The 27,863-nt window shown below is 50.0% G+C and overlaps 1 protein-coding gene across 1 annotated transcript; it reads left to right on the top strand.

Annotated features, from left to right (window-relative positions):
- Window positions 1-27,863, top strand: PLEKHO2 (pleckstrin homology domain containing O2). The gene is made up of 6 exons (XM_075159813.1): window positions 1-163; window positions 5,377-5,529; window positions 12,120-12,236; window positions 19,351-19,455; window positions 21,991-22,089; window positions 24,546-27,863. Exons 1-6 carry the CDS (start codon window positions 155-157, stop codon window positions 25,782-25,784), a joined length of 1,722 nt encoding a protein of 573 aa, XP_075015914.1. The 5' UTR covers window positions 1-154; the 3' UTR covers window positions 25,785-27,863.

The following is a 27,863-nucleotide window of genomic DNA, read 5'->3' as shown; positions in this document are numbered from 1 at the left end:
TGGTGCGGAGGCGAGAGCCGCGGGGCCCGGCCCGGCCCGGCTCGGCACGACCCGGCCCGGCTCGGCATGCCCGCCCGCCCGGAGCCGAGCGGTGCAGCGGGGCGGCGGCGGAGCCCCTGAGCGGGCGGCGAGGAGCGACCGGCCCCGGCCCGCCATGGAGCAAGTGAGTCCGAGCGGGACCGGAGCGGACGGGACAGGGAGGGGAGCCCCCGGGGCGGGACGGGGCTGTACGGGACCCCCGGGGCGGGACAGGAGCCCCTCGCAACCGCTGCCGGCCGGGAAGGGGGGCGGAGGACCGCACCGACCACTTTGGGCTTTTTTTTTTTGCGGGAGCAGCCTCAGCCCGGGGCGGGGGGGCAGAAATGGAGACCCAGAGAACGGGGGTCCCTGTTCCCAAGCAGCCCCCCCCGTTGCCTTCTGCTCTCCCCCGGGTGCGTTGGAGCTGGGGCAGAGCATCCCGAGAGCTCTTCAGGTTTTAAACTTTCTCACCGGCCGGGTGAGGCTGACGGGCAAATGTTGGCGCTGCCGGAGGACGAGTGCTGGCAGAGTCGGGCTTGTTCAAATGCCACGCTTGCTCAGGCCACCTTGTGCTGACTCTTGCTGGGGTGTTGTACTTCCGTACTGGAGCTGGGCCTGGGTCAGACCGCAAGCTTGGCCATGTCCACATACCTAGCAGCCTTCCCCAAGTCTGTCCTCCTCCTCCTCCTCCTCCTCTGTCTCTGCCTGGGACAGGTTTAACTCGGAGTAGGGCAGTGGTGCTTCTCCTGCACATATAGGTTTTCACATCCATGGGATCACGCCCCAATAATCCATCCTCGTGCGGATTGATTAAGATGCCACAAATTTGTTAGCGAGTTAAACAGGTCGTTTTCTCCCCTCATCTGGCCGCGCAATTATTCCTGCTTCCTTTCCTTAAATGAGGTTTTGCTGCTCATGCACAAAGAAAGCTCTCGGTAGGGCGGGAGGACTTCAGGCTCTAGTACACGCGATGCCGGTAGCTGTGGCTTGTCTCTCCCCCCGCTCCTTATTTCAGTTCCCAACATTTTGTGGCAAGAATGAAAGCTTTTTTAAAACAGTGGGGAGATGGCAAGGCAGCCCGAGTTGGTAGCAACTGAGAGTTGTTATTATCCACCGGCATCCATGAAATTAATCCACAGCAGAGAAACTGCTTCCAGCTGGCGTCCGTGCTCACCAGGCGCCTGCCGGCCGAAGGGGCTCTGCACCCACCACAGCCCTCGTGGCAGTCCCTGGGGTTCGGGAGCGAGGAGGGCTGGCAGGGCTCCGGCTGTCCCGATGCCTCCCCAGCACTGACCGACCGGCTCACCGGCTGCTCTTCGTTAACGATAAATGAATCCTCCGGTGATTGCTTTCGGGAGGGGGCGTCAGATGCAGTTTCCCAAGTTTCACGTGGATCTGAGCAGTTTATTTCCAGTGAGACGGTTTTGCTCCTGCGGATCAGGGAGAAGTGGAAGCGCTAACAGCTGGGCTTGGAAGATAACGTGGAAGGGGAGAAGAAGAGTGGAGGTCTGGAGATGCAGGTTGTCTCCGGGGAGGCGTTCATCAGGGTGTCTTGCTAGAGAGGAGTATGTGATAAAGGAGTTGCTTGCTTTAAATGAAGTTACTGTAACTGGGTAAGACACTTCTGTGCACTTGTAACTTGTGCAAGCACCGGCACGATTCAACTGTTGGGGTTTTTTTAGTTAAAGACATGAAAAGTATGTGCGTTTGTGGGCCCTCAAAATCCAGGGGGAGGAGAGGGGAGAAACAGCCACCTAATTGTTAAATAAAAAGCTGTCCTGTCCCCCTAATTTGGCATCTCTGCTGAGCTGTGAAACGTGAGCCTAAACCAGGCTGGAAAAGTGAAACTCATGTTTCGCTTCTAATGCCACCGTGATATAAATTGCAAAAATGACTCATATGGATTGGTTTTTGGGAGCGATGCCTTTGGCATGAGCCAGCGACGGGATAACTCAGTTCTTCCCTCGTTTATGCTGGCTCGCTTGGCTGATGCCAGTGGGTTTTTTCTCATGGATTCACACCACTGTCAGGAATTAATCTAGCCCAAGAGCATCCCAGAAAGGATATCTTAGTATTTCTTGCAGAAGGAATACCCGCATAAAGCTGAATTAACAACAGCAACTCATCTCTTTGTGCCGTGCTCCAGTTTTAGTCGTGGAATTGCAGGCAGAGAGCGCAGGGCGGACACAAAGCCCTAATCTCGGTGCCCTTCCTTGGCCAACCTCCCCTCCCTGATTCGGGGCAGGGGTGGCGTGAACTGGCTATAAAAATAATCCACAAAAAATGTCAAGCACCGTCTCCGAGACCCTTCTTGCTTTCGCAGGAACAAACGGTCAAGTTGCATCATCTGTTTTTTAGGCCCTTAACCTGCAGACGAGGGATTACAGCAACTGCACCCCCATCTTGCGACGTGCTGTGTGTGTGCAAGGTGGGAGCTGCTGACCCAGAGCCTGGGCAGCTCAGCAGCCCCCAGCACCCACGGAGCGCAGGATTGCACCCATCACATTGCAGCGGGGACTGGAGGAGGCACCAGGCAGCTCAGGCTCGGGTGGCTCCTGCGCAGTGCGGGGGACGGAGCCCTTTGCTCGTGGCTGCTGTCATCTGCTGAGACCAGCACTCTCCATCTCATCTCGCCTTCCCTCTCCTGGGCCGCTCAGCTGGGGCACTCGGGGGCTCGGAGTCACGGATCCTCTCTGCGGATGCTCCCGGCTGCCGGCACAGCCGGGAAGTCCTGCCTGGTGTGGAGGGAACCCCAGCGTGGCTCCTTCCAGGCGGGTGGCTCCAACCAGGGCTCCCGAGTGGTCTGGGGACAGGGTGAGCTGCAAGGGCACCCTGCAGTGCCACGGAGGGGGGTACCGGCCAGCCCACGGGGAGCAGGCAGCCTCGCGGGCAGCGCAGGCTGCCAGGCGAGCTCTGCCCCAGCTTTGCAGCTCTGCCTTGCGCAGAAGTCCAGGCACGAGCCCGAACTCCAACCAAAGCGGTTACTGGGGCAGGTTGGTTTTTCAGAGGTAGATGTTAAGTGCTGTGTCTTCCCAGGGACTACTTTTCTTTTAAAACCAGAGGCGATGGGGTAGTTTTCACTCCGCAGAGCACCAGGAGAGGCCACGGATAGACATATTTGCCGTGTGATTTCAGATGGCCTTTCTGCCAGGTGGGGAGAAAGAGCAGGGAAAATTCATCTGCAAAGCAAAAAAAAACTTAAGGAGTAAAAAACATTTTGGCAGCTGTTGGTCTGCAATCACTTAAATAAACTCTTCGTACAGTTACATCCATGCAAAACTGCTACGAGGGAGGTTAAAGTCCGTGCCCAATTATCTAAAAATGACATCAAAAGGGTGCTCGCTCAGGAAACCGGCAGGTCTATATTTGTGCAGCAATTGATGTTTGCTGAAGTCGCAGATCACAACTGAATACAACTTCCTGGCAACCTAAAAAGTCAAGTTTGAAAAAAAAAAAAAAAAAAACCCAAAAAAACACACAGTACCCCTCATTTCCCGGAAAACTTTTTCATGCTCTGTCGTCCTGTATTGTGGCCGTTTCAAACACAGCTCGGTACAATCGAAATAACTTCTACAAAGGGTGCCAAGGATGTTACAGATTTCCGCCTGATTTTCTTTTAGATGATACACGGTTTATTTGAGTTTCTTGTGCTCGGACTGCACCTGAGCCTACCTGCAAAGCCAAGCCTCTTCCCGACCTTAGCGGGGATCGGGATAAATGCGGGTGCATGGGGCATTTAATTTGTTTTTCCTCTTTTTATGGGTGCGAGTTCCCTCTTTAGAGTAACAGCTCACCCTGATGGCAGCTGCTGTCCAAGGGCGTGTTCCTTGGGAGTCTGGTGCATGAAAACAGATTTATTACCAAGGCTCTCCTCTGAATTTTTGGAGCTCGTCCGTACTCCCTCGCTCTGTCCTCACTCCCTTCTGGCCATAGGAGTGTCCAGCCCCGACTCCCTTCCATGCACGTGGGATTTCCTCGTGTTACGAAACATGATGTCTGAGCTCCAGCCGCTCCGGTTTGTTTTGTTTGGGGTTTTTTCCTTACGAGAAAAGGTTTCATCCAGTAGTTCGCGAGGGCTATTTGGGGACGGTTGGGGCTCTGCCTTTGTCGTGCATCCTTGGTTTGTGCAAATGTGCTGCCTTTCTGCAGCGGGATTGCTGCTACTACGGATGGGGATGTGGAGGAAATGGAGTCGGGGGGGACAGGGGGGTTCCTGGGAGGACGCTGGAGGATTTGGGGTTGGCCTCTCCTTACAAGTCACAAGGTTGGCGAGGTGTTTGTGTAAGGGGATTTGGCTCAGCGAGGGATTCCCCTCGCCTTGCTCTGGGGAAAGAGGCTTATTGAGGGGTCCGCGGGGTGTTGGGAGCAGCGGGGTGTTCCGAGGGGGCAAACGGGGATCCCGCCTTTGCAAAGGTTCTTCCAGCGCACCGGAGGGGAGGAAAACTCCCATCTTTAACCGAGTCTGCTGGTGAAGGCAGGCAGCAGCTAATAAGCCTGGCTGCCCCTGCTCCTCGTCTCACGTTTCCTGTCTCCGTTTGACGAGAATATTGATATTGGATATTTCTGACGGTTTTTTCAAAGCAGGGAAGTTATGCATCTCCTGGTTTTTACCAGGCCTGGAAATCCAGCAGCCTCCCAGTGCAGGATGCTGGGGCTCCCTGGGCTGCTGCGGGCGGGTGGGAGCGGGCTGTGGCAAACAGCAAGGAGCTAAAGGCAGGACAAAAAGAAAACTCCACTCATGGTGCTGCCTTCCCTGCCAGTCCTTTCCTCTGCCTGCAAACCACGCAGGAGCCTGCCGGGAACATTTTAGTGCAGATGTGGTGAAGTCCTGGCCCTCGTGCTGTGGATTTGCCCACGGGGGTTGGTTTGGGGGCAATGACCAAACGTAGAGACCTAGAGGAGAAGCTTGCAGAAGTGGGCTAAAATATGAGCGTTGCTACTGATGCCAGCAGGATCCGTCCCGCTGGGGTTCATCAGAGAGCTGGAGGAGCAAATCGGAGAGCAAATCGGTGCTCGTTTTCAGGGAGCACTTGGTGCACAGCGAGCAGGGAGTACCCCCACAGAGGGGGGAGCGGAGCCACTGGGGAAGCAGAGGAGCAAGGTGGGCTTGCTGCCATCCCAGCAGCGTCCCCAGGGGTGGCCGGGGTCCATGCCCGCGCCCCAGTCCTGTGGCAGCTCCGGGGTGGGAGCTGGTTGAGTTTTCCTCTGGAAGATGCCAGTCTTGTCCCTTGTGATGTGGTGGGGAGGGACCAGGTGTGGTGGGTGCTGAGGTCCTGTCTGGGCAGGCTTTCTGATGACCTTCATTGAATGAATGGAAAGTGCTTTTGCCGTAATTCCTTCTCCCTTCTGTCCTTGCAGGATACAAAGGAGGAGGTCTCAGAGAAACCAAAGTCTGCTCCGACGGCAGAGAAATACGGCTGGATTAAGAAAAGCAGTGGGGGGCTCCTGGGATTGTGGAAGGATCGTTACATCCAGCTACGGAAAACACAGCTCGTGGTCTATGAGGATGAGGTACGGTCACAGCTAACGGCCTTGAATGAGGGGCTGGATCAGGCCCTTGGTGACACACGTTCCTGTGTTTTTCACTCTTCCCTCCAGCCCATTCCTTTCAAAAGAGCTGCTCCAGTTATCTCCAGGAAGGGTAAATGCTGTAAAGAAGAGACAGCAGCTGCATTTTAGAGTATATTATATATTATAAATATTTTAGCCAGTAAATATTTTGACAGTGCCATTGCCAAAAAAAAAAATGGGGGCAGGACATCCTGTGAGAAGACGAACGGAGCAAAGCTTTGGGCGGAAGCAGGATATGTGCGATGCGTTTTTGGCGTTTAAAGGATAAAACCGGATTGTAGCAGGCTGACTTCCCACCTGCCTCTTGAGGGAACGGCAGGCAACCTTGCAGCTGTTTGGCACCCCTCAAGCAGCTCAAATTGTTGCTAGCCAGACTCGTCAGGGTTGCGTTTAGCCACCGATGGAGGCAGAGTGAGATTGTGAGTGCTTGCTGTCCTCCTTAAGCAAGGACGCAGTCTGGATTTGGCTCATCCTTTCCCTTTACTCGAGCCAGCACTGCGCGAAGGACCCCTGGGAGCCTTGTCCTGGGCTTCCCGAGATAAATGGCGTGCCTTAAGTTCATGGCCTCATTAGAGCTGTTTCCAATCAAATGAGAAATAAGAGCCAAGCCAAATCTGTCCTGCATCTTCATGTGAGAAGAACGGAGAGTGCAGGGCTGGTCTTGCTGGGCTGCAAAGGTGGCTCTTCCCTGAGTCAGGCCCTCGGTTCCTGGGCTTCTGCAAGAGCAGAGTTTGCCCCAAAAGTTAGAACTTACAGTGCAGAGCACCAGCGACAACTCGGAGAGGTTTGAGATTAGGGGTGGTGTATGGTGGCTTGAAGCTTGTGTGTGCATCAGGATGGAGGAGCATTTCTCACTGCACGAGGACCACGTGCCTGGGCGGTGTCTGACACGGGGGATCTGGGTCATTCGTGGGCATCGGGATGCGATAAAACCAAAATCCTGTAAAGCTTCTGTGCAGCGTGTCAAGGGAAGAAGAATGGGGAAATGTTTCAGCAGCTGCATTGCCGTGATGGTTTCAGGAACAACAGGACTGACAAATGAGTTTGGTTCTCTTTTTCGAAAAACATACTGTTGCCTAATAAAGAAGATTTGTTTTAAACAGTTTAGGTTAAAGGGTATTACCTCCTCCCATATGCTGAACCCTCCTGCTCTTCCTGAATCCCAAAGCTTTCCGGAGGCGTTTGTTCTTAGTTTTGAAATGTCATGAAGAGTGCAAGAATAACGAAATGAGAAGTTAATGTCAGGTGATGAGCAGCTTGGAAGGCAGGCAAAGCGGTGGGGGTTTCTCTTACGCAGAGAGATGCAGCCTGGTCCTGGAAACGGCTGACTCTCTGCGGATTGCTTCCCAGTGCCCCGGACACCTGTGGACTCCAGCTGAAGCTCCAGGAACTCGCAGATTCAAAATCTATAAACATGACGTAGGTTTTTTTAAAGGGCATGCCTTTAAAAACAAGATATATGGAGGCTCTCATGACCACAGGGGAAAAGGAGGCTTTTAAAGTAAGATTAATTTTCACAGACGTTCAGAAGAAGGAAAAATCCCAATCATTTAAAGGGTTATTTTATTATCTCAACAAGGAAAATGGCATTTGTAACAACCAGGCATAACGTTTTCTGGTAGCCTGCGGATTGTGGTAACATCCTGTAATAAATTGCATCTGTAAGCTGCAGTAGCTACAAGGTCCCATTATTGTAAATAAGGGATCATGTTAATATCTATAGGCTATTAAACTGGCTTACAGTGAAGTCAAATGTCTTAGGAGAGGAAATTGCTACAAAATTATCTGGTAGCACAATAGGATAGCATGTGATTGTGCAGACTTACTACAGGGGAACTAAAGGAAATGGCAATTTTCTGCACTCAGGAGGGGTCCCGTTGCCACAGAATTGAGGCAGTTCGTGTTTATTACTGTATTTATCTTCCTTTAATACGGTAGGGTTAGAGCAGTGTTGCTGTCTCCATCTTACAATTGGGGAACTGAGTTTTTGAGATGAGAAGGGCCTTGCCCAATGTCAAAGGAGGGTCCGTGGTGCAGCGTGCTGTGGTGGCTTTTATTTCTGGAGCTCCAGCTGCCCTTTTCCTCACTGGACCTTCTCCACATACCTGCTCTGCTTTGTGTGACCCTGGAGACAGACACAGCATCCCAGACCATCCTCAGGCTGTGAAACATTTTTAAATGGGATTGTTCAGTGTTTGCTGAATTGGGACCCTGGAAGAAGAAAGGAGATAAACCCTCAGGTGACAGAAAGACAAGCATCTTCCCATACGTATCCGAAGTTAGACCTACATGGGTTAAACGGGAGGGAGGTCAGCTTCCATGGGGGAGGGCAGGTTTAGAGGCTGAGTCTTTCAGCTGGTCTGAGCCCATCAGATTTCCAGGAACTGAGCTAGTGACTTGGACGCATTGTGCTTTTATCAGTCCCTCGTGGGTTGGAGCCCTTCACGAAGAGGTGCTAATATTGCCTTTACCGTTGTTTCATATGCAGGCACGCTTGTTTGTGCAATTGCATGAGGCTAGCCGAGGTTTGTGTGTGCGAAACAAGAGCAGAGGGGATGGCCAACACAAGACGCAGGCGGTAACGTTGTACCGTGTCACCGGGAAGTACAGGGAGCAGGACACAAATACTGTATTTATCATCATCAACAGCGATCTCCTGGAATGTGCTCCTGACCTGCCCTGGGAGCGCGTTCCCCATATTGCATCTGTTAGGCAGGCTTTGGGTTTGGTTTAAAGCGGAGCTACCTCCGGAAGGCAAATTGCAAATGGCTGTTGTGTTACCTGGAGCAGATGCGGGGTGAAAGCCATCCCACCGGGCTTCAGGTTTCTTTCAGCAGATGTGGAATGAAGGGAGATGGATTTCTTGTTACCTGCTGTGCCTCTGTCTACAGCAGCCCACATCTGTACCCTCACGTAAACTAAGAACCAAGCGGGCAGGTTATTTTCTAGCGGGGTTTCTTGTCTTCTCTCTGCATATTCTTGCAAGAATAAAAATTAGGCCTTGCAGAAGGTACAGAGGGCATCTGAAGAAGAGGCAATCCTATGCAGAGAGGCTACACAGATCGATATCATCGCTCCATGGATTAGAAAGCATCAGTCCTGGCTTTGGTTTCTTTTCCCTAAGCAGTGCAGCTAGTGGTTAGAGTTTGTTTTTTTTGTTGTTTTGAGGGGTTTTTTAAGTGTAGTATTTGACAGGGAAAAAACCTGCTAGGCAAAGGGTCTTCTAGAGACCAGAGGATCCACTCAGCATTTAACAGTCCTGCAGTTAACATCTGCATGTTGCCGCTGGTAAAGTGATAGCAATATATACCCAAAAGTGATTTATTAAAACGCTTTGAGATCCTCAGATGGAGAAGTAAATGATCATTTCGGGCAGTCTAGACGTTGCACACTGAGGGTCACAGCCCATGAATGTGTGTCAGTGAAGAGGTCTCTGCTGGAGATTTTACCTTCATATAAATAAAAATTTCAGTGGGTCTTTTTTCCCCTTTTTATCAACTTTTCATTAAGGAAATTGTTTGCCAAGTGTGATTCTTTGGTTAAGCACATGCATTAATATGTTTAGATGTTTAGTAATTTTCTTCTTAAGGGCCAAGCTTACAGAGACATACATGTTCAAGTCGCAGCGTCTGCTCCACAAATAGCTAATGGAATTGGTTTTCTGCATTAAATCATGAATGTAGGGGGTTTACCAGGATTTTAAGTGTCTTATTGATTGTCCCTTACAGCAAGCACGAAAGCAATTTAAAAAACAATCCCCTAAAATCTGTAGAGGAAAAGAGAAAGGTGAAGGGAATTCCCTGCCTTGATGGGACATGGGACAACCCTGCGAGCTGTGCGCTGCAGGGAGGTGCGACCACCGAGTGAGGACTCAACCTTTGTCTCTCAGGACGATGTAAAAGGATTGCTTTAACTTCTTTGGGACACCAGCAACCAAATGGAGCAGGAGCTTGTCCAGAACGCATGTCTGAGACCCATGTGTCGGGGCAGAACTCTGGAAGCGACCTTGTCTCTGCGTGATGCTAAGTATCCTCCAGGTCCCAGGAGGTTGACGGGACCTGGAGACCTGTGGCAGGATCAGGCCCTTCGGTCTTTATCTTAGTGGTGCAGGGCAAACATAAAGGATCTCTTTGTGACCCAGGTAGGCTCACGGAGAGGGCATGGCCACGTGCCAAGGGTAAAACAGAAACAAAAGCCGCATTCTGGTGCTCCCTGAACTCAGATGCTTTTCCTTTGCCCTCAGACATGGAGTTTTCTTATTTCTCTGGCTGCTTTCTTCCCTGCCCTCCCTGAAGAGGATAATTTACTTGAGAAGTTCAAGTCTCTGAGATGAAGGAGCCATAGCTTGCACAGTGCCCCTGGGACGCAGGGTCCTGCACGTCCCCATCCTCGCTGCCCTTATTCCCTGGCCAGCCCAGAGTCCTCCAAGCCTCCCCAGGGAGGAGAGGGGCAGCCGGATGCCAAAGGCAATGTCACGGCAAAACCACAGCTCTCCACCCTGCCAAGTCCTTCTTGTCCCCCTGCTCGGTGCTCCGCTGTTCTTAGGAAGCGGAGGACGTCTTGCACGGGATCAGAGGGAAGGTTCCTCTCCGAGAGGCAGGAAGGATGGTGTGGACAAGGAGGGTGACGTGGAGCCAGTGGGCTCTGCCGGGGACAGAGCTGCTCTCGAGAGCGGGAGGGTGGGCAGGAGGCTTCGTGCCGGTCTCCGGTCGGAGCGCTGCCAAGCCGCCTACATCCTGAGCCCAGCAAACTTCACGTCGGAGCTGGTAACCGCACCGGCCGGGCGGCAGTGCTGTGATGTGGGCGGTCGTCCACCAAAGGCCAGGATGAGATCACCCATCCCCGAGGCATGTATTCCTGACCTCACCCTTCTCTGTCATTTGTTGGCCGCTGAGGGGTTATTATTTCCATCCCTGTCCTTCTGCAGTGACATTGCAATACCAGGATTGCAGCAGGAGCCTTGTGCCTTCAAAGGGCTCAGAACGTCAGCAGGATTTTATCTGCTAGGTTTTAGGTTTGGGCAGGATTTATCTCCTTCTCCTAGCATACGTTTTCCCAGTTCTCTGGTCACATTCACCTACTCAGTGTTAAATGAAATAAATAGTAATGTCATTACAATAATAAACCTAAATTAGATCCAGACATCCCTCAGTAGCTCAGAACTTGCTCTGCATACCGGCGTCGGCTCTGCCGGGCCCCCATCCCCAGATAGGAGGGTTAAAAAAACCTAAGCACAGCCTGAGCTCTGCACAGCGACTTAAATGTCAAGTGGTAAAGGGAGGAAATTCCCCGCAGCCCACTTCCCTCTGAACTCTCCATTCCCTGCCTCCAGCCACGCAGCAGCTTCCTGGCTACGACACGTTTCCTCACCCCACACCCCCTCTCCGCTACAGGAATTGCTAAATACAAACTCATACGGGTACGAGGAGCTGCCTTGGGAGCGGAGCCTGAGCTGGGGATGGTCATGGCCAGCGGTTTTAATTTAGGGTGGTAATAGAGAGGTTCATGAGGCATGCTGACTGTAGCACTTTACCGGCAAGAACCGCTCTGCGATTCTCACTGCTTATTTGGGTAATACTTAGGAAAAGGGAGCTTTGGTCTCTTCTGGGCTACTGAGACATGAAGAATATTATCTGCCCAGCGTTACGCTGCGATTCCTATTAGGGATGGTGCTCCGCAGCTGAACTGAGCCACGCACCACGTGTGGAATTTTAGTTATGTTACTGGGAGAAATGAGCCAAGATCGCAGCCGGCAGTCATCAGTGGAGGTACACCAGAGATAAATATTCCCCGCTGAGACGCTGGCCCTGACAGTTTTGCTGGCTGTACGGGACTGTATTTCCAATCCTAAGCATTCTGACAGCTCAGAGCGTGGCTGCAAGAGGAGTGTGTCCCAGTCGCACGTGGCTCCCGCTGACCTTGCTGAGGCTCGGCGCGGCGGCAGGGCTCGCCTCTTATCCCTGCTCTGCCTTGGGCTTCCTGGGGAGCTGCTTGGACCGTCCTGATGCTTGCGTCGTCTTTCCTGGGAAAAAGCAGAATAACATCTCCTGCGTTCCTTGTGGGGAGGAGCAGTGTCGCCAAGCTAAGGGGAAGCCTGGGGAGCGCTCAGAGATCATGCCAGGAAGGTTTATAAGAGCGCATGATGTTATTCCTCCTTCCCATGCCAGGACTGACAGCACATTCTCAGCCTGTGGCCGGGGCAGGGTGATGGGCAAAGACCTTCCCACCTTGTTTCTGGCTGCAGATGCCTGGATGAGGCCAAGAGATGGCAGAGGCTGGTGTTACTGTCCACAACGTGTTATTTGCTCAGCTACTGTGGACCACTGGCCACAAATCGGCCTGTAGCTTAAAGATTAGGATGTTTTCTTAGGGAGATGCCAGCCTGATTTATGGGGTCTTGCTGTCTGCACGCAGGTTATTTTTAAGGCAGAAGAGCTTTTAGACAGATGCAAGGGGAAGACATGCAGAATTTGATGATGATTGATGTCAGTGCCTCCTATTCATAATAATGTTTCATTCCCTCTCTGCAGGATGAACAGAAGTGCATAGAAACAGTGGAACTGGAGAGTTATGACAAGTGCCAGGAACTCCGTGCGCTACTAAAAAAGAAAAACCGTTTCATTTTAATCCGCTCCCCGGGTAAGAAGGTAGGATTGCCTTTCTCATCACCCTCAAGTCTGCAGACTCCAAAATGAGTTCCCAGACAGCTGTGCCCAGAGCAGATGAAATGCTCTGAGATTTAGCTCTTTGGCAGCTGGGAGAAATGACCTATGGCTGTGAATGGTCTACACTGTGCAAGGAGGAACGCTACTGTCTTGTAGACTTTCTTCTTGTGGTGGGGAAAGGGTCTTTCTGCGACTCAGCTTTTTCCTTTTGCTATTTTTCCTGCCTTATCATATTCTTTCTTCCAGTACTCCCTGAGCAGTGGAGAATGACCATTCCCTGTGGTTCCCCCGTGTGCTCTGGGCGAGGAAGTGTCCCGGTCCCAGCTGCACATGCTGTACCTTTGCCTAAGTTCCAGTGAAATCGATGATCCCGATCCATGTACTGAGACAGTTCCCGGAGTTGGAACTGTTGATCTGAGAAACTCCAGTGCAAAGTTACTTGCAGCCAAACAGTTCCTAGGAGAAAAGATTTATTTTGCAGAATTCAGAAAACTCTACATCTTTAGCATCCTGCACAGCATCTGGTTAGATCCAGAACCTCACATCCAGGCTGGTGTTGCAAAGAAGTTATACATCCATCTGAGCACTGACTGCATGCAAGGACGCGCTTGACTTGCTTCCTATGTAGGCTCATCATCACTACACATCTTTGGAAGTTCTCCTTAGTTCCTACTTACATGCTATCTGCTGCAGCTTCTTTATGGGCTAGGATGCTTCTGTTGTTGCTCTGAAGCCTTGCACTTTGACTTACATTCTAATTTAATCATGATTTTATTGGCATCAGAGATCTTATTAAATCTCCCCATGCAAATCTGAGAGGTTGTGAGCGACAAAACATATTCATTTCCATAAGAACGTGAACAGGCAAAAATACCAACTTGCCTGCATTCCCTCATCTCCATTTTGTTTAAATAAATGGGGATTGTTTAGTCCTTGTTGTCATTGTTGCTTATGCTTTCACTCCAGTCACTTAGTGTTTATTCGTATAATAAGACCCCAGCTGAGTTCAGAGCATCATTGTGCTAAACTTCATTCAAAACAACAAGACAAGGACTGTCCTGCCCCAAAACACTCACATGGACCAGGGTGGAGGCGGAGAGGGAAGGTGAATGATGTTCATTTTGCAAGTAGGCGCAGTCTGTATCGGGCAGAAAAGTGATATTGAGCACCATGCACCGAAGTCATGGTAGCCTGGGACTTTGCACCCTGGGCTAGTGAGCTCCTGCTCAGCACCGATCCCAGAGCAGTGGGGCTCTCCAGCCTGAGTGGAGGTTTAGCGTTTGTTTTGTAACTTGATTCATCAGAAATAATGTCAATTTTAGATTGAAAGTGGCTAACCCTGGCAGGCTTGGTGTGTTTTCTAGGGGGTGGCTCAATAACTACAAGTGCACACCTACTCCCAGGGAGGCGAATAAAAGCCTGGGCGGCATAGGAGGAATTATTACGTAGTAGGAATATACTGCAAGTATGTTACTGGGAGAGGCGCGGTGTGTAATGGCTGCATAAGTCTCTGCACTGGTGTATGAATCAATACAGGGTGTGAGACCTGTTCCTAAACCTTTCATTTCTTGCTAGGAGAAAGATATGCCCAAACTCTGCCCCGAAAGGGTAACTTCATCCTTTTGGCATGTTGGCAAGTTTACAGCTCCCCTGTTTTTCATGCCACTGATTAAATGGAGACCTAGATGGAGGCTACTTTTTATAAGGCTCTTTTGGTGAAAGGAAGGGCTTTTATAAATGAAAAGTTCCCTGTTTTTAGCTCCCCTCCCACCCTCCTTTTGGCTGGGAATCTGGTGAGGGTGTTGACACACAACATACTTTGGCAGATGTTAGAACAGGCTCCAGTTAGGAGGCCAATGTACACAACTGTCCTTCTTCTGTTTTGAAATTGCAGCTGTGGTGATATAGATCAGCTAAACATTTTCCATTTGGGAGGCTTGCTGCCATCCACAGTTTAAAATCACCCCGTGAGCTGCCTTGCCAAGTCCTGCTAGATCTTGCTAGGGTTTTTTTGCCCCCTCTCCTGAGCACAATGCTGAGGAATGCAGAAAGCCAGTGAGTTTGTGGGACTTATAAACAAGCTAGGAAAGGCTATTTCTGTTTCAGTGCACAAATAGGAGTTTCCCTGTTGAATACAGGGAGCCCAGTTCAGCTGTAGGGGAATCCCAGTTTAAATCTTGGATGGGATATTCTTGAAGAGCAGAGGAGATGAATCAGTCAGTTAAAACTACTCTGCAGCTAAAGTTGCACCCAAATAAATAAGTTGCCTTGCTAAACGCTGGTCTTTGATGGATGCACCCCAGATTCTGCTTGCCCTGTTTGTAAGGATGACATTTTTGTTAAGCTGTGACAATATGAGCATGTCACACGCCTGCACTGGTACAGAACTGAAAGAAAGCACTGCCCCCTGAGCTTCAATTCTTCAGCAAAGGAAGCTGGAAGTGTGCAAAAGACCTGTTCTGCTTAGAAAACTCAAATGCTTCATGCCACCCACAGCAATTAAATGAAATCTGTTGGATGCAGAGAACTGAGCTTGTAAGAAAGGGCAGCAGCCTTGGCCTGGAGACTTTAAAACGTACTCACGATGCAAAAAGCAGTGAAAATGATGCTTGGTGTAAACTGCCTAGAGACTACAGAGATTGGCACAAATCTGGTATTCAGCGGGTCTGAAAGCCTTAAGAATGGGAAGAAAGAGGGTGGTAGTAAGGGAAAGAGCCCACGAACAAGCACTGCAGCTCCCCACGCGTCCTTTCCTAGGCACGGCCAGCCACAAAATCCACACCTGCGGTCAGGGGTGGAAACTTCCATTGCTTATTTTTCCCTTAGTCGACTTTGGAGGTACCTGCAGCTGCCTTCAGCAGGGGCCCAGCCTGGAAGCTGCAGTAGATCGCGGTGAGGCACGTTTGCCCTGTGCATGGAGGAGTCTGCTCCTGGGGTCTGCCAATTTGGCAGAGATGCTACGTTATTCCCAGGGATGAGGTAGCTCTTGGTTCAGCTGCAGAAAACCACAAGAATTCCCTAACTGACAGTCCCTTGGCTTCCACTTTTCCCTCCATGATCTAACCTGACAAAGTCATGTAGAAGAAGGCAGGAGATGACCTCACGTCTGGCAGACAGACTGTGGTGCACTCTCGGTAGTTTAAGATGTTATTGACCCAGCTCTGCTCTGGCTTCTGCTGGAGGTGACCACCCCGTACCAAAAGTCAGCAGAAGGCAACACATTCCCACACCTAAACCAGCAGTTCACAGTCCAGTTTAGCCCAGTCCCACTGAACTGAAGCCAACAGCAGGCTTTGCACTGAAACAGCTGAGGAGCAAGCACAGGTTTCTGTCACCCACCTTTGCTGCAGATCAGCAGCATCCAGCAGAATTGCTCAGCAAAGAGCTAGTGTTGATAAATGTCTTTTAAACTGCAGCTATACAGTTCTCCAGAGCTTGTCTGTTAAATCATTTAGTGCAGGTACAACAGAATGACCCTCAGAACACTTTTCTTTCCTGGAAAGCAGGGTCAGCATAGCCATGAGACTGTCACTGCTTGAAGAGACTGATGTCTCCGAGGAGACATGGAGCAATCGGGGACACTGCGCTCGCTGCCATCACGGACAGTGACCCGTGTGTAAGCCTCTTGTTGCACGACATCTAGCCAGTGATTCAGCAGGAGCTGACTGGCCGTGCTGTGCTCCGAGTTAACTGACAGTAAATTGCGTAGTCTGTATTCATGGCTTACAATGGTCACTATCACATTAGGTTTAGCCATGACAGCTTTTCCTGGCACACCAGCCTGTTGTTTATGGCATGACTCAGTCTCAGCTGGCTTAGCAAGAAGGAGAGCAAATGTGCCTGCTGCCCTCTTAGATTTGGTGTCACTGACTCTCTCCTTAAATTGCTGCTGGAGAACAGACCCTGCTTAACGTTTTGTGGGGAGTATCCATCTTCAGGTGCATCCTCTGATATCTATGAACGCTCAAATGAGTAAAAATGCAGGCAAGATAAATTCACTTGTTTCTTGTTTGTGGAGGACCTGGGGGTCTCAGACTAGTGTACAGAGCCCCAGTGGCAGGCAGGACTGAGACCAACTCCTCCAGCTCCTTCCTGCCTCTTCTCCGCAGCCCTCTGCTTTACAGAGAGCGTCCACCCTGCTCTGGGTTAGCCTCCTCTCCCCAGTGCCGCGGCCGAGGACGCGAGCCACGGATGGATGCAGAGAGACAAGGGACTGCAAGGCAAGGGACTCTGGCCGGCAGCACCCCGAGCACCAGCCTCAGAACCCCAGCAGCATGACGCTTCCTTGGTGTCTGCGGATATTGTTCTAAAAAGAAGAAAAAAAGTTTTCAAACAAAGATAACTGGGTGTACCGGGAGGAACCTGCTAGTCCCTTGTCTGTCACAGCCCCGGGGACTTGCGCGAGCAGGGAGCAGGGCTGCAGCAGCGTGAGTCTGGCACTGCCCGCGCTGCCCCGTCGCAGGGAGCGGGGTCCCACGCAGAGTCCTGCTTGTCCTCCCTCACCCAGCCCATCGGGAACCCGGGGGGCTCTTTCTGCTGCCGTCTTGGGAGCATCTTTTCACGAGTCCTTTTCCCTCACCATCCGTTGGGGCTGCGTTGGGTGGCCGCAGAGGTCGGTCAGCGTTACACCGTGCGGCAGAGGGCTGCATGCCGGAGGGACATCTCAGCTTCTCATGAATGACAAACCATCCCCTCGAGGCTTCGCTCTGCCCTGCCGCGGGGTTGCTGACACCAGCGCTTAGTCACAGTCTCGGAGGCTTTATTCAGGGGCCGAGAATGAGGCACAGAAAGTGGCATTGGAAGAGGAAGCTTGAAGCGAGGCAGGAATCCTTCCCTTGAACAACATGTACGGAGATTTCTAAACCCTGGTGCAGGCTGCCAGGTCTTTGCCAGGCAGTGCAGCAGCTCAGCTGCTCACAAGTAGAGCTTTCTCATAAGCTTTTATAATCACAAAGCTTTGGGGCAAAATCGTTTCCAAACAAAAAAAGTTTTTAAGCACACACAAAACCAGGCCTGCTTGGACTAAAACAAAATCTGGCTGTCGCTCTGTTTTGGAGCCTTGCCTTCCCTTAGGTTCCCTGGTTAGCGTGGCCCTTCTGCGCCCCAGACAAAGGGCTCTTTTTGCAGCAGGCTGTAGTTCAGGCCTCAACCTCTCCTCTGAGCTCTCAGGAAGACATGTGGTCCCGTCACCTTATGTGCAAACTAATTGAACAAATAATCTTTCCCCAGATTGCTTTTTAACTCCTTGCTTGCCGTGCTGGTTGTGAGGGTCTGGCACTTTGTCGCTGTGATGTGCGGATGTGAAACCATGGCATTGAAGCGAGGAATAAATGCAGAAGGGAAGGGCAGTCGGTTTCTAGCTAAACAGCAGGAGTGTGTGTAAGGAGACCAGGCTTTAGTGCCGCAGAATTTCTGATGATACCTTCAGAAGTTGCTGAGACCCAAAACAGTTGCTGCTTTGTTGTGCCATAAACAAAACAGGGAGCTGCTAAAAGCATTTGACTGTCAGTCACCATTAGCTTCGTCACCCTCATTTTATATAGTCCCTGTTTTCTATAGACAGGGCTGTGATTTCAGAATGTTGAGCCTCATTTACAAAAAGGCTGGGACCACAACTGCTCTTGAAGGCAATGGGAAGGTGCAGAATACCTTAAATACCATTAAATACCTGAAAAAACTATTCCAAAAGAGACCCAGCTAGTATTTGTTTTGGATGAGCCTCTCTGTATCTCACCTCCCCACCTGTAAGACGTGGATAATTTCAGTTGCTCCAAAAAGTAATTTGTGAAGCCCCCGGATATTGTAGTGATAAGCAGCAAAGAAAAGATTGTCGGGGGAATCAGTAATTCTGTTTTCAGGGCAGGGCTTGAGCAGAGTGCAATCAATAAGACATATTGACCCACGAGGATAAAACACAGGATGGGATAGCTCAGTAAGAGGTGCTAGGAGGAACATGCACAGCAGGCTGAGTTGGGACTGCCCCGGCAACGTTGGGATTATCTAATTTTTAAGTACTTGATTTTTGCAACTTTGATGATGTTCTTTAGCACAAGAGCATTTCTGTGTGCCTGCGCAGTGCAGATTAGGGCACCGCATGGAGCTGTTTGGATCCAAGCCAGTCTGCCATAGAGCCACCTGTAACGCGAAGATGATATTTCTCTCACCTAAAGTGTACTTTGGGGCAAAGCTACGTAGTACTGGTGAGGCGCTCAGAGAGCACAGCAGTGAAATAAATAACACCCTACCTATTGTTCCTGATGCGGTCAAGAAGAGATTCGAAACACTGAGCACAGCCACGGGACTGCCCTGGAGGAAGGGGAGAGCTGGCTGAAGGGAGGACAGGCCATGCAATCACCCATCGCTCCCTCCTTATTTGGGCCCTGTGCTTCTTGCCAGCTCCCTCTTGTATGGCCGACTCTTCCCTTCTTCTTAGGACAGCTGTTCAAACCCCAGAAAGTGTATGTCTGTAGCGTTCGCTGCTGCATTTCTTCATTTGCAAACAGAAAAAGATACGGTTAATTTTTTCACTTACATTGCCCTTATGCCTCATCACGTCCGTGCTCAGCTGAGTCGGGGTTAGTGCAGCCAAGGTCAGAGTCCCAGATTCCCGTATCAGTTCTGTTCTGCAGAGCCGCAGGAAGAGGGAAACGGGCAGAGCCCGCCGCACGCAGCCTTCCCATTGCTTGCAGCCTCGGGGGAAGTTGGAGCTGAAGTACTTTATTGCATCTGAACCAGGACAAAATGACTTGGACTTTCAGTCTGACTCTATAGACAGTGTGACCATTCGCTGTACAACTGGCTGCTGCTCTAAGAGCTATTCCGAGCGTTTTGCAGAAGGAAGAAACTCTTACTTTCTTACTACTTTAGTTACTAGTTGCAAAAATAAAACTACAGCAACAAGCTGTTCAGCATAACAAAATCCTGTTCATGGGAGCTATGAAGTGAAGCACTTGCCAAAGCACAAAGGAATCTGTAGTTTAAACACAGGCTGGAACTGGATGTTATATAGAAACTAAAGTGATACAGAGAGCAGAGAGCTACCTCTCTGTTCCTGGCAAGGAATGCTTAGGCAAAAATCGTCTCTCTGCTTTTGCAGGTTCATGATATCAAATTTCAAGCTCCAACTTTGGAAGAAAAGGAATCGTGGATAAAAGCTCTTAATGAAGGGATCGATAGAGGCAAAAACAAAGTATTTGATGAGGTAAGAGGAACAGTTTTCTAACTCCGGTATTTCTGTGTCAGTTCTCATCCATTGCTTTTTTAGCTAAAAGCAGAACTTGCCTGACCCCCCGTGCTCCCTGTCCTTCCTGCGTGCCAGCCATGGTCGAAGGAAAGAGAAAGATGGTATTCAAGGCAAACCAGGTCGCATCCCCGCAGGCTGGGAGCTTTTAGCCACGTCAGTTCCCAGCCCAAGAAGGTAGAACATGTAGAGAGCCGTTTGCACCATCCTACGTCTTGCTGCTTTTCCCTGTCTTCTGGCCGGGGTTAGATGCGGGGAGGAGGGGGCAGCTGGTTGAGTAGACGGTGTGCCGGAGGGATGGTCTGTGCTGCTAAGAGCTAACATCTCCTCAGGAGGCCCACGGGACACAGGAGCTCACCAAAGTCAGTGTGAGATGGTCTGGTGGCTTCAGGGGGTTTGGGATCAGCAAATGCAGGGGTGTTGCGCTCTCCCAATGGAAGCGGCTGGTGCAGAGAAGCAGCTGCAGCGCTGAGTTGTGTAGAGCTGGGGCTGCAGCCTGGAGAGACCTGTGTTCCTCACACTGCCATGATCCTCAGCACCAAGCAGCCTGGAAATGGAGGTATTTGGTTAGGACATAGCCCGGTCTTCAAGACTGGAAAAATCTGAAGTGACGCAGTCCACCAGCTATTCCGCCTGCAGTCTGGAGAGAAGTCTGGTGGAAAGTTACTCCATGGCCCCGGCCAAACCTGCCTGCCCCTCAGCTGGCCCCAGCACACCTGCACTCCCAGATTCTCCAAGGATGAAAATTGCACATCCTAGAGCCTGACTAACCTTGCCCTGCTCCCTCTTAGCTGGTAAATCAGCCCTGAACTGATTTCAGGAGTTGTTTCAGTAACTGAAAGGAAGTGCACAAAACCACCATCACGGGAATGACTCAAGAAGAAATGGGCAGCGTAATGAGGGGACGAAGCAATCAGCAAGATCTGTTTAGCAAAGGAAACCGAAGCAATGAGTAAAAGTTTTGAGAAAAGGGCTAAGCGCTGCAGATACGGTGCTAGAGATGCGAACTCTGAGAGCTTGGGCTTTGTTTTTATTCAGCAGAGGGCAAAAGCAGGAGGAGAGGCTGGAACACGCTCCCTTTTTGCCAAGGCAAATGGCACTCAGTGTCAGGTTTTTGCTGGTAGTGGGGTATAGCGGTTCCTCGGGCCCTTGGACCAAGTGGGAAGCAGCACATGGAATTAAAGGGACCAGCTGGGACCAGCAGCAGCCTGGGAAGATAAAACCCAGCAGCAGAGAGCTTAGCAGCCAGCTCTGCTCTCACGTTTCAGCGGGTGGGAGATGTGATGTCCTGTAATGCAATGCTGCTCAGCCCTTGCTGGAGCGACCCCACGCCAGCTTGGAGCTGCCTGCAGGGACACGGCACGTGGCTCTCCGGTGGGCAGTGAACTCCGCACACCCCTCGGCAGCACAGCAAGGTGGGATCTCGGGTCACCTCCCTGCCCCATGGCCTGGGGTTATCCTCCTTACGAGGACCCAGGCTCTCAGAGGGAGCCAGCCTCTAATTCTCATCCATTCCAGTACGGATCAGACCTCAGATTTAAAGTGTTTCCGCACAGGCACAAGCTAACAGGTCAAGCCCTCAGCTGGCTTGGATTAGTTGTTCTCCGCTGAAAGAGCTGTAAAACCACTCTGCCATATCAGCCAGGGATTGGGACCCATTTTTCGCTTTAAATCCCTATTTCACCCTCACCAGCTTTCCTATTGTACAAACTGGTGGCCAGCAAACCAAGGACACGCTGATGTTTCACCATCCCCAGTCTCTGGTGCTGCCCCTCTGCGTGGAGCAGACTCCAGCCCCCAGCCATCGTAACACGGGTGGGCGGGCGGTCACAGAGCCAGCACAGAGAAATACCTGCCAGAAATACAGGGACCTCCCTCCCCACATGCAGGAGGCAGTGGATTTCTCATCTGATTCCAGGAAACAAATGTGTTAATTCAGCTAGAGTTGCAATTAATCCAGGTCACTGCTCACACCTTCTCTTCAGCATCCTGCAGTCATTAGAACTGTAGAAGGGAAGGTCTGTAACGAAGCGCTGCTGATACAGTTCACAGTCAGGTCACTGTTATTAATGAGCTTTCACCTCTAAGATGGCAACAGCAATTTCGACGCTGTGCTCTGCCACATGCAGGAGCTGGTCCAAGCCCAGGCTGCAGCGAGGACAACAAAGCTGCCTTGTGTCCTTCCTTCCCTGCCCTTCAGGTAGAGGGGAGGTTAGCCGTCGCAAACCTCTGAAGGTTGGATGCTTTGCTTTGGAGTGTCTTTACACGGCTCAGTATAGGACAGATACCTTAAATATCCATCACGTACATGCAGGGCTTTGCATGCCAGCTGTAACTAAGGTCTGAGGCGAAGACTGTAGTGGTGAAATATTCAAAACCCTCCTGGATCCAAATGCTCCATCTCTTCATGTGCGACAGCGAGAACTTTACAGACGTATCTTGAGAAATTAATGACCCTCTTCCTTTTTTCTTTCTCTCCTCTTCTCCCCTTTGAAGGTGAAAGTAGACGAGAGCCTTTCCTTGGACCACGTAACTCGGGACAGAGTGAAAATGACCCACGGACGCAGGCCACCCACGAGAAGTCACCTAAAGGAGGTGAGTGCATCCCTTGGTGAGCCATCTCCCCAGCTGTGATCACCAAGAGCTGCTCCTTCCACTTAGGTACAAAACCCCAGGGAAAACTCCAGGTAGAGAGAGAGCCCAGAGAAAGCTGACAAGGGAAACAGCTTCCTCCGGGAAAGACTGCGCCAGCACCTCCCTAACGAAGCTCCAGGATCCCATAGATCTGTAGTTGCTGCAACACGTTACGATATATTTAGCTTTCCATAACTCAGGAGCTGCTTCACCGTCTGGTGAGAGCCATTATAGTTTCAGTTTAATCAGAAGAGACCGAAGCTTCTATATTTATTTTCTAAGAAGTGATGATTTCGTAGCCACAGTGGTCTAAAGGTAGAAGAACTGCACGGTGTGTGGGGAGAAGCTGTATTTTTTATTAAGCTAACTGGAAAAAGCAGACAAGCTTTCAAGCTTACAAGACTTTCCTTAGGTCTGAAACAGAATACATTATTCTCCCAGGCAGTTTTATGGACTAGTCTGTCTACTCTTAACTGATTTTCTGGATCTATCACTTGGAAAAAAAAAAAAAAAAGAAAACACACCACAAAATAAACTTGCAGTTCATTTCTATGCGAGAGGTTCTTACTAATGTTTGATTCCTGTGATTTATGAAAAAGTTGCCACAGACAGATTGATATTTTAGCAGAGCATTAATCTCAACCAAGGAAGGTTTTTAAATCAAACCTTCTTTCTTCAGACTTCCCAGACTCTGACTTATGTGTCTGCACAGCACTCAGATGACCCTCGTGCAGAAAATGAGATTCCCCAAGACTTTTTACTTTGCATAGAAATGGAGGAAGAGTGTCTCTTCTAGAAAAATGCATGGGAATGAATCATAGATTCCCATCCACTCCTCCAGAAAACCGCAGAAGAAAACATGACAACAGTCACAGCAGCAATGAAGTGTGGATTCTCTGTGGCCTCATATGGCTTCAGGAAGGTAGGAAGCCCTTCCCTAGGCACTAAAAAGATCTCTCTCCCCTACTCAGCTCACTAAATTCACAAGATACCTCTGAGGTTAATACCTGTAAGACCTCTCACCTTCAGCCAAATTCAGGGGAAACTGGCTTACAAATTCAGAAGCAGGAATGAGGGGAAAGGGAGGGGATAGAGCCTGCAGAAAGATGGGTATCACTGCTGCTGGCTGTAGTGTCGTGAAGGAAATGGGATGAACAATGGTTTTCAGTGTCAAAGCAGGCCAGGTGAGGACAGGTCAGGGCCAAGCTGCCAGGATGCAGCTTGCCTCCGTCTCTCTGATGGGCTGGAAAGGCAAAGAGAGGCTTTAACTAAACTCGCTGCACTGCAGCAGTCTGGCCCTGGCTGCAGCAATGCCTTCGTGTGGTTTTGGGTTCCCTCACACAGGAACTGTCACCGCATTTCTCCCTCCGGGGCACTGAGCTTACAGGCTGCAATTACTTTACTAAGTCTTTACTAAGTCCATCCTTTTTAGGAAAACCCCCCTGCTAGAGTGATTTGCACACAGCCTGTGGTTTGAAGGAGGTTTAACCCGCTAGGCTTGGCCCCGGTAAGACAGGGATGACATCAGCTTGGAGGAAGCAAGCAGAAGGCAACGGTATTACAATAGTATCCCTGGCCAAGCGATCTAAAGAGCAACTTCTTTTATATGTTCATGTGAAAATATGACAGTCCCAAAAGCAGAAAGCAGGTGTAGGCATGTTGTAAATGAAGGGGGTAGAGAGATCCAGCTACCACAGGATAAAGAATTAAAATATGGCAGAGCTGACCGCGGAGCACCAACAGGAAAACCAAGAAATAAGGTGATTGTGGAACAGGCTTTGAGACGTTCTTCTCAAAGGAAGTAGTAAAATAAGTTCTGTGCTTTTGCCCTAATTCTTGACTGCTTATGGTCATTGGCTTTGATACGCTCGTGCAAGTTGCTGCACCATCAGGCAGAAAATAACTCAGCAGCAAAACGCTCATGACGTTCACAGAACGTGTTGGTCTGGGGAAAAAGCGGGGCTACGCAGGGGGGTGGAAGTGCTTCACTCGATGCATTCAAGATTTGCTGCAATCTACCTGACTTGACCCAACTTTCTTCTTTGTTGGGTGAAATATTTGGGACTCGTGATTATCATAGCTCATTAAATTTTAGCATAGCAGATCACATTGGGTTTCACTTACCAGATTAACACTGGTAGAGCTGGCTACTGCTGCTGCAGGGGGGAAGTGCAAGCTCCATAGATTACTCTTGAGCTATAGAAAAAGCGGCTCTTAAGAGCACCGGTTATTTTTTCAGTCAGATTCTTCTTGCAGTTTCGACAGACGTAAGTATAAACGGGGTGGATGTGTGAAGCAGCAACTCCTCGCTTGCCACGCTGGTTGTGAGGGTCTTGCACTTGTAACCTCAAGTTAAAGGACGGAGCACAGGATTAATGATGGGATAGATATTGAAAAAGTTCACTCTTGTATTTCAGGCTGCCAAGTCTACATCAGACGGTATCCTGCGACTAGATCTGGATATAGTAGACAACGGACCGCCAAACTTTGATTCCACTATCAGCGAAAGTGACAATGAGCCACCTCAGAAAGAAACTCCAAAGCCACCTATGCCACCTACAAAACCCACTGGCACAAAAGAACACCAAGATGCAGAGAACAATGTTCCTGACCAGGAACAGAAAAAACCTCTGTCTCCTCCGTTGCCTCCAGATAAGAAGCTTAAGGAAGGCATAGCATCAAAGGATGATGTAAATGCCAAGGAAGAGGACTCTGTAAGCCCAGAGGAGAATGTGGAAGGATCCCAAGCACCAAGCGAGGAGAACAGAGAGAACCTCATTGAGGTCAGCAACAGGGGGGTAGCAAAAGCTCCAATTCCTCTTCCTAAGAGCGTGCCAGACAAGCTAAAAGTAGCTTGGGACCAACCAGTCCTTGAGCCTAAAAACGCAGAAGACTTGAAATCATCAGGAGATAGTAGCAAAGACAACCTTGCTGAGATTGCCGCCGCAGATGTTACAAAGCCTCCTGTTCCTCCTAAGGTTCTGTCAGAAAAAATGCTAGCCACAATGAACTCCAGCCACGGTGACCTGGAAGCTGGCGTTCGGGAAGACCTGGAGTCTGGCAGCTCCAAGCCCCCAGTGAATGGGATCTCAGCCAGTGAGGGAGCAGAGTCCACATCCCCAACAGTTGAAACTGAAGAAGGAAATGGGAGAACCTCCGCCGAGAAGGAACAGCAAACTTCAGCAGAAGAGACAGAGACTTCCTTAGCTACAGAAACAGGCCATGAGAGTGTAAAAGCAGCTATTGAGAAGAAAGCGTCTGTAGAAAGCACTTCAGGTCTCAAACTTCGCAGTTCTTCTCTGGGAGACTTGCTGTCTGATTCCAAAAATACACAGAGAGCACTTCCAGGCCAAGGTTTCCCCAAGGATTCCCATCACTGCTTAGCTAAAATGGAGGAGAAAGTTGCTAATGAAAGGGAAAAGGCAGAAAAACTTCTGCAGAAGGTTTTACGTGAAGGGTTGGAACAGGCCCAGGAGGGGAACGGACCCCCAGTGATGGCAGAGACATTGCTCAATGAGGCAGTAGAACAACTTCGGCAAGCCTCACAAGTTTTGCAAGAAATTAAAGGTCTTGGAGAACTGAAAAAAGAAGCAACACAGAAACAGAAAGAAAAGCAAAAGGATCTAGTGACTCTTTATAGGAGAAGTGCTCCCTAACATACTCTTCAAAGAGACTTCTTTCTCAAAATCAAAGCTAAACGTTTGCCATTTATGATTTGTACCATTGCTAGGCCAGTGTTTAAAAGGTGGTGTTTTGCTGTGCACGCACCATGTTTATGGGACAGAATTGAGCTTTCAATTATAGCATCTTTCTATCTTTCTTCATGCTGTACATACCAGTCCGGTTCTAATCCTCTTAGCACAGCAGAAGGTTACAGGACATTGAACGGTTTCAAAAATGTGAATGCTCTTTAAGGACTCTGTCCAAAGTCCTTTCAATGGATCAGGCCTTAAAAATCACTGGTAATCAAACCAAGCCAGATTTTTGAAAGGAGCAGAATGGCTATTCCAGCAAAAGCCCCTTTCTATCTGTATTTTCAGACAAGCAGATACCAGATTACACTGGCACCTATCTGGTTTTCCCAGTTAAATCATTTAAGGATAAATGTAGTCAGTGTTTGTTCACTTGCTGGCAAGGTTTCCCAGACCACCTGGCCCAGTGACATCTAGGAATGTAAAGATAAATGGTTTAATCTTCTCCAAAGATACTCATAAAACCACATCCACAGTTAAAAAGTGACCTCACACAAAGGCAAACAAAACTGGCCAACTCCTGACTACAAGTAGTGTCCTCACATCTGGAGCAGCTGTACGAAGGCACTCCTCTGAGCCTGGCTGTGCAGAGCTTTAGGTGTCCTAAGCACTGCGTAAGTGAACGCAACTCTTGATGCATCCTTGCCAGGCAAGTATTAATTGTTCCTGTTTCATTAATCGGGAAATTGAGGCAAAGAGCAGGTTAGACTTGGCCTTTGAAGGAGTGTCTTCTAGCAGCACAACACGTTGATTATTGAGGACCATACCTATCTGGTAACTCTGAATTCCCTCATCGTCGTTGGGAACAATTAACCAGGCATTTGGAGAACTTGCGTCCAGGAGATCCCCGGGAGCTTCCTAGGAGAGCTGTCATTAAGAAGCTTTAGGGATGTGTGTTCCCTCAGCTGTGGGCTCGCTCTCCGTGTTGTCTTGGGATGTTAACTGACAGGAGCATGCACATCAGGCAGCGGGTCTGGACGAGATCCCTCTTCCTATTTAACACGTCTCTACCTGCTGTGTCCTGGCCAGCCTGACAGCCACGGTTTGGCAGAGACGTCTGTAATTGGAGTACGTGGAGGGAAAGGCATTTTGCACGCACAACTTTGGGGCTGCTCCCAGTGGCTTAAGTATATTAAAATAAAAATGCATCGCTACAGAAGGGTCTGAGGAAGGCATTGCAGAAGGCACAATTCCCACAGCTTCCCTGCCCATCTGCTGAAAGCAACCACAGTTCCCGTGGTCTTTGTGACAAAATCATGTCTTTGCACCACTGCTGTATAGCCCTGAACCTGTGCTGGGTCCCCTCCCCTATTCTCTGTAGTTGCTCTGAGGAGAATCGTATGACAGCCCGAGGGGCTTCTCCTTTGCTTGAGCCAGACTCTGGAAGCATGGAAAAGGGCGATCTTCCCAGTCTGGTTTTAAGAGCTACCTAAGCTCTTTTCTCTTGTTTGCCAGCACTGTCCTCTTAGCTCACCCATTTCTTTTTCTTCTGTTCTTTTTTTACAATTTCCCAGGTTCCACAAGGCTGCAATGGGCTGCAAACACCCCCCACAGCAGCAGCTCAGTAAAGCTTCATCTAAGCCTCTTCTTAGGCTAGGCAGTGGGCACTTCAGGTCTGAGCACAGAAATGTTGGCTTTGGGCTTCCAAATATCCTGTTTTTCACCACCCGGAGCCACCAAGACAGGTGACTAGAACTGATGCTTCTGCCTCTTTTGGTTAAAGCAGCCTTGGTTTCAGTGGTCTGTCCCCCTCTCAAGACAGCCATAGACATCGCATGGGAATTCACTTGTTATTCTCTCACGTGGAAAGTTCTACGCGGTCAAACACTCAGGGCTCAGGTGCCAAAAAGCTTTGCTTTGAGACAAAAAGATTCCTACGTCCTAAGCCCACTCCCAGGCACGTGGCCTGGAGCAAACTCTGGATCTGTGTCATTTGCTGCTGTAGATTCAATGTGAACCATGGGTCCTACTTGCCTTTCCAGA

The sequence above is a fragment of the Calonectris borealis genome, chromosome 11 (genome assembly GCF_964195595.1).
Source record: "Calonectris borealis chromosome 11, bCalBor7.hap1.2, whole genome shotgun sequence".
In the NCBI taxonomy this organism is placed as follows: Eukaryota; Metazoa; Chordata; class Aves; order Procellariiformes; family Procellariidae; genus Calonectris; species Calonectris borealis.
This window is presented reverse-complemented; position numbering and strand designations above follow the sequence as displayed.